The sequence below is a fragment of the Zingiber officinale genome, chromosome 6B (assembly GCF_018446385.1).
Source record: "Zingiber officinale cultivar Zhangliang chromosome 6B, Zo_v1.1, whole genome shotgun sequence".
Classification (NCBI taxonomy): domain Eukaryota; kingdom Viridiplantae; phylum Streptophyta; class Magnoliopsida; order Zingiberales; family Zingiberaceae; genus Zingiber; species Zingiber officinale.
The window spans coordinates 84,986,726-84,993,392 of record NC_055996.1 but is presented as its reverse complement, the minus strand read 5'-3'; the positions used below and the strand labels follow the sequence as shown (position 1 = coordinate 84,993,392).

Below are 6,667 nucleotides of genomic sequence, written 5' to 3'. Positions count from 1 at the left end.
CGCCTTGGACCTTGTTGGAGGCGCCTTGGACCCTCGGGATAGAATTTCCAGAGGCTATTTAAAGGCACCTGGAGCTAGGAATTAAACAACAACTCAAGCATTCAATCTGTAAGCAATTCCTAAGCAACTAGTGAGCTTCCAAAGTGTAAAAGGCTTCTCCGCCTTCAGAGAAGGAGATTTTTCTTACTGCGCTTTTTCTACTATCTTGGATTAACAACCTCCTTGGTTGTAACCAGGTTAAATCCCTTAGTCTCTTATGTTTCTATTTCTTTTTCTGTTTCTTTGAATTTAGTTGCTATTATTTTATTACTGCATTTATTTCTGAGTTGAAAGCCGAGGAGGGTATTTTTATTTTTATTTTCAGCAATTCACCCCCTCTTGCCGGTCTCCGCTGAACCAACAGCAGCATCTTTGCAAAGAGCAATGAATACAGAATTAGAATATATGTATTCTAATAAAGTCTGGGAGCTTGTAGAACCACCAAATGGTGTAAAAGTCATTGGGTGAAAATAAGTCTACAATAGGAAAAGAGGGATAGATAAGAAGGTGGAAACTTTTAAAGCAAGGCTTGTTGGAAAAGGAAATTTTTTCACCTATAGTCATGCTTAAGTCTATCCGGATTCTTTTATCTATTACTTCTCATATGGAATATGAGATTTAGCAAGTGGATGTCAAGACAGCTTTCCTTAATGGAAGTCTTGAAGAAAACATCCATATATAGCAACCAAAAGGTTCATTGTAAAGAGCAAAGAGCATCTTGTGTGTAAGCTCAATCAGTCTATGGACTGAAGTAAAGCTTCAAGATCTTGGAACATCCAGTTTAATAAAGTAATCCAGACCTATGGATTTATTTAATAACCGAATAAGTCTTGTGTATACAAGAAGTGTGATGGAAACGTGGTGGTATTTCTTGTACTATACGTAGATAACATTTTTGGTAGATGGAAACAATATCAAAGTGTTGTCAGAAGTAAGGGTATGGTTGTCCAAACAATTCGATATGAAGGACTTGGAAGAATGCATATATTCTTGGGATCAAAGTACTAAGGGATCGCAAGAAAAGAATATTTTACTTATCACTACAAGAAAAAAGCTAATAGACAATGCTTTTAAAGCGTTGTCTTTTTACCTGAAAAAGCGTTGTTAAAGGCACTGTTGTTAAAAGTCTGCTCAACGACAACGCTTTTAAAGCGTTGTCGTTTGTAGCAAAGACAACGCTTTTGCAACGCTTTAAAAGCGTTGTCGATTTTTGCAAAGACAATGTTTTTGCAACGCTTTTAAAGCGTTGTTTTTTTGGTAGAAAAGACAATGCTTTTGCAACGCTTTAAAAGCGTTGTCTTTTTAAAATAAAAAAAATAAAAAAAAATATTTCCAAAATCATTGTTTTTATATTTACAAAACTATTATTTTTCTTTTACCATATCCAGATTCGAATTTGACATATAATAGAAGTTAATCAGCTTGGCTAATGATTTCAAACTCATACCAAAACAATAGAATTTAGCTACAAAGTAGATATTAATATTTACAGGAGAATTCAGCTACAAAGTAGAATTCAGTTAATGGTTTCAAAGACTAAATAATTCTATTTCAAAGTAGATCGTGACATTCAAATTTAAAACAAAAAAGCACAACATAGTTAGCCGGCCTCGAAGGGAACGATCTTCTTGCTTACTTCTACTAGATACACTCAAAAAGGATTGCTGGCTTGAGACTGGGACAAAACACCTACCACTGTGTATCTGTCACAGAAAACAATACCATCAGTATTATGCAAAAGAAAATTTGAAAACAAAGGTCACAGTTCAGACCATACAACAATTAGAAAATCTGGATTGAGGTACAGATGAGATAAATCAAAACTTGACAAGGGTCATTAGTGGACCTATGGTGACAACAATTAGTAAGAAATTTGTTGTGGTTCATAAGCCAATTCCTCATAAACAGGTATGCAAAGCACAAGCACAAAAGTGCACCCATAAATTGTCATGTACACCAAAAATAACATACAAAAATATAGGTGAAAAGTAACAAGATTGAAGTTCTATATCAACTTATAAAAAGTGTAATGATCTATGACAAGCAAAATACATTTGGACAACTCAATCATTTGATAATAAGGGTTATTATCAAGCATTGTTGTTTCTGATATTTGATCGGCAAGCTATGGTGTAACAACACAACTTACATTATACATCTTCCTAAACTTAACAGTAACAAAAACAAAACCTTAATTAACAAGATGGGATCCAAAATAACCAACCTTGGCATTGCCTTGCTTAGAAAAGTCATATTTCATATCCTATCACTGATCCTGTTATAGTACTGTTGAAGAAACCTTTGGTGCACTAACATCGCAGGAGGTCCCAAAACCTTCACGTTGTTGCTATTGTTGTTATTGCTATTGTTGGCATTGTTTATGTGCATCTACCCTGCAAAATAGTAACTAAACATGTAGACAAGATATGACGTTCTATGGTTCACACACATATATACACAGGAAAAAAAAATTAAATAAAAGTGCAGGGAGGTGTAAGAAAGTAAAAGTATAGGATACATTTGTGCAAACTTGGACATTTCCTTCTCTTGGCGTAATTGTTCTCTTTTCTGCCTATCATCACGGCTGCTTCCATGCATTTTTCTCATTTCTTTGAATCTCTGTAGATTTTAGAAAGAATAAAAGCCACATTGACATGTTGTAGGGACTATCATTATTCTAATAAGGTTACAGATGAGGCTATCCTTGACTATGAATGACAAGAATTATTGAAAGAGATGTAAATTGTGAAACCAATAAACTAATTCAGGCTCCTCTCTACAAGAAGCATTATTCTTGCTCAACAATGCTCTACAATCAGAAAAGAATAATACATGAACACCAAAAGGGGAACAATCTTACTCTTAACACAAATGCATTATTGTTACCTACAATCTTGGTTGATGGCTTATAATTTCTCATGTCATAAACAGCAACCCAGCAACTGTAACAATGATTGTCGATGGGAATCCGAATCGCAAATGGGTGAGAAAAGAGAGGTTGTAGCCGAAAGATTAAGACCGGCGAGCCTGTTTGCATACTATCAAATTGGCAGCAGATCCCAGAAGTGGCAAGTTTCCTGCAACTGTGCTGACCCAAGCCAACATGAGCCATGCCTTGGTCTCTTCACCAGGAGAAATTTCTGCAGCAGAAGCTGCCACCCGAGCTCCAAGTAACAAGACTGAAGCAAGCATATATATACAAGTTAGACAACAAGCATGCAAAGAGAAGGATAGTTAAGATTAAGTTTTGCCAAGCAACATTATTCATCTGTCAAAATTTGAGAAACAAGGATTCTAAGTACAGAACATTCTAAGTTTTATCAAGCATGATTGTTAGACAGGGACAGTGTATGCATATAAGAAAGAGGCCATGAAAATAAAAATGAATGCAACATCTTTTATTATGTCTCTTGTTTGCTCGACACATCTGAATGAAAATCTCAATGTATAATCTAAGGAGCACACAAAGCATCACATGGATGCAACCAACAAATTCAACAGCACCAATATTTGGAAGTCTCATATTGCTGATAAGCACTCAAAACCCAGTTCTTACACCTCTAATCTTCCATTATCTATGAACAGAAAGAAGGTCTAAGATACCATACCAGTTGGTACGTTGGAGGCAACATTTGAGAGAAAAAGAATAACAACAGTTAGGACTAAAGCTCCACTAGCAGTGTCGATGCGCGCATAGGGTTCCATATAATCCCACAAAGCGCTTGGTAAGCCAGTCTTGTTAAAGCCATCAACAGTGATGAACATCCCACAAAAGAACAGTAACAATGAATAGGAAACCTGCTTTCACAAGCATTATGATCTAAGTCAACAATCCAAAAAGTAATCAAACAGAAACAATAGCAATGAACTTCTGACAAACGGAAACAAAGTTGTTCGAGGACAGACACAACTTTGTTGCTTGTTAAGCAAAAGCCAACAGCAAAAGGTTTACTTATCATATGAATTTTCAGAGAAAAATGAAATGTTGTTATTACCTTCTCGAGGGAAGGACGGGCATCCTGGAAATCGAGTACAATTAGAGCAAGAGCAGCAGCAATGGCGGACCACGACATCAAGAGGAAAAGTTCAAAGAAAGAAATCGCTAGGGCATAAACCTTCTTAAAGCAAAACATCAGAGAAAACAAACAAAAAGAAGAGGGTTTCAGAATCTCACGATCGTAACCAACTAACTTCCTCCCCAAAAAAGTACGATTGAAAGAGGGATTCCTTGATGCAGTGAAATCAAGTGATGAGTCTCCATGCTTCGAGAAGCGCTTACCCTCCAACCTTAAGGAAGATGCATGTCACATACCTGAGGAAGATGAATGTCACCTTGGCAAAGGATTTGTACAAACCTGAGGATGATGAATGCCACATAAAAAGGGAAAGAAAATGTCGCACGGCTTTGGTAGAGCATCGTTCGGCGAAGAGGGGTTCACCGAAGAGGGGTTCACCACCGACGAGAGGTTCACGGAGAGGGTTCACCGGAGAGGAGTTAGACAGTAGCATACCAGAAGCCACCGGGATCTGCCGTGGTCAAACTGCCTCAGCGTCGGGGGCGAAGGAGGTGAAGAGCTGGGTCGATCTGTCGTGGTCGATCGCCTCAGCACCGGGATCTGCCACTTGACGAAGCGTGAATGAGGCAACGGAGTCGAAGAGATTATGGAATGAAGAGTTGAAGGAATAAGGTGATTAATCCCGTGGTCTTGACGGAGAGGAGTTCGGAGGAGTGGTTCGCGGAGAGGGGTTTGCCGGAGAGGGGTTTACCGGAGAGGAGTTGGAAGGAGAGGAGGAGTTGGATGGAGAAGGCCGCTTGAGATGAGAAGTTGGGAGAAGGGTTCGGGATAAAAATGATCGGAAGATAGGAGTTGGGAGAAGGGTTCGGGTTTTCTACTCCTTACCTAGATCCAACGGTTTGTATTAATCAAGATTTAGATCCAACGGTTTGTATTAATCAAGATTTAAATGAGATTTTAAACATAGACAACGCTTTTTATAAAATGTTGTCGTAGACACTAAAAATCAGTCTAATAGCAACGCTTTTTACAAAGCGTTGTCTTTGACCCGTAAAAATCACTAATAGACAACGGTTTTTAGAAAAGCGATGTCTATTAATAAGAAAATAATGAAATAGACAATGCTTTTCACTAAAAGCGTTGTTAAAAAAAAATAGACAACGCTTTTTATAAAAAGCGTTGTCGTTTAAGTGTTGTAGAATCCCGATTTTCTTGTAGTGTATCCCAAGTTTCATATATCAAAACAATCCTTGCTCGTTTTAAACATGCAAAACTCCAAGAAAGGGTTTCTACCTTTCAGGCATGAAGTAACTTTATCTAAAAGAGATGTTTCCAAAGACATCAAAGCAGATACAGGACATGAAAGTAAGTTCCGTATGCTTCGGCTGTTGGAAAGCCTAATGTATGTTATGCACGAGATCGGATATCTGTTTTGCCCAGTGCATAGTTAGCAGATATCGAAGTAACCCAGGACCGGGACATTAGACTGCCGTAAAGCATATATTGAAGTACCTGAGAAGGACTAGGGATTATATGCTAGATTACTAATTAAGCAGATGATTTGATCCCTGTGGGTTACACGGATTTTGACCTTCAATCAGATAGGGACAATAGTAAGTCGACCTTGGGGCTTTGTGTTTACTTTAGGAGGTAAAGTCATAACTATGGAGGAGTGTTAAGCATAGGTGCTTTTCAGATTCCACTATGGAAGTTGAGTATGTGGCAGCCTCAGAGGCAGTCATAGAAGCTGAGTGACTCAGTAACCTCAAGATGGACTTAGAAATGATTTCTGGTTTATCCAAAGATTATTACAATTTATTGTAATAATAGTGGTGCAGTAGCAAACTCGAAAAATCATGAGTCCATAAGGTAAGTAAACACAATAGAGCGCAAGTACCAGCCAATACAAGACATCGTATAACGAGGAGAAGTTGTTGCCCCCTATATTGCATCAAGTGATAACCTGTAGATCTTTTCACTAAGGTCCTTAAGGGAAGAGCTTTTGATGGACATGTTGAATGGATGGGAATCAGATGTATGGCAGCATAGTCTTTTAGTATAAATAGGAAATTGTTGGAGTGCATACTAAAAGCCTAGCTTTTGTATAAACATTTATAAGAATCACATTGGTCAAGTGTCTACATTTATATATATCAAATGTAGATGTTCAATTAATTTATATTGTAGATAACATAGTGTGTGGTGTCACACACAGAAGATCGTGTTTTCGGTTCTTTATAAATTATAAACAGTAGCTCACGACTAAGATGGAAAGGAACAAACTATTGGAATAGTCATAGTGTAATTAGGTATTAGTTTATCTTGACTAATAGATTACACTAGTACACTTTAAGTGTATTGAGCAAGACCATTTAAGGAAATTTCTTTTTATACTGATTTAATAAAAGAACAAGTCCTTAGTTATTATGGAAGTATGTGCTCTTAATTCTAATATAATAACAAGCACATATATTTAATATTTATTTCTTTGACTTATCAAAAGGTGATATTTAGCTCGATAAATCAAAATGTCCGATAAGTTGGGAAATGATGTTACTTATAGTGTGTCTTGTTGATTATAGAAGGAAACTGTGTCCTAGAAATCTAGGTTG

The 6,667-nt window shown here is 37.2% G+C and overlaps 1 protein-coding gene across 2 annotated transcripts; it reads right to left on the bottom strand.

Annotated features, from left to right (window-relative positions):
• Positions 1-2,608: 2,608 nt before the first annotated feature.
• LOC121992916 (silicon efflux transporter LSI3-like) lies at positions 2,609-4,889 on the bottom strand. Of its 2 annotated transcripts, none has more exons than XM_042547554.1 (5): positions 4,395-4,889; positions 4,035-4,326; positions 3,648-3,837; positions 2,926-3,218; positions 2,609-2,658 (listed from the first exon to the last, which is right to left on the bottom strand). In XM_042547554.1, the coding sequence occupies exons 1-4, from the start codon at positions 4,454-4,456 to the stop codon at positions 3,052-3,054; spliced, it is 711 nt and encodes a 236-aa protein (XP_042403488.1). In that variant the 5' UTR covers positions 4,457-4,889; the 3' UTR covers positions 2,609-2,658; positions 2,926-3,051. The 2 variants fall into 2 exon arrangements, with proteins under 2 accessions (XP_042403488.1, XP_042403489.1); XM_042547555.1 differs by having other exon boundaries at positions 4,035-4,351; positions 4,441-4,889.
• Between the last annotated feature and the right edge of the window lie 1,778 nt (positions 4,890-6,667).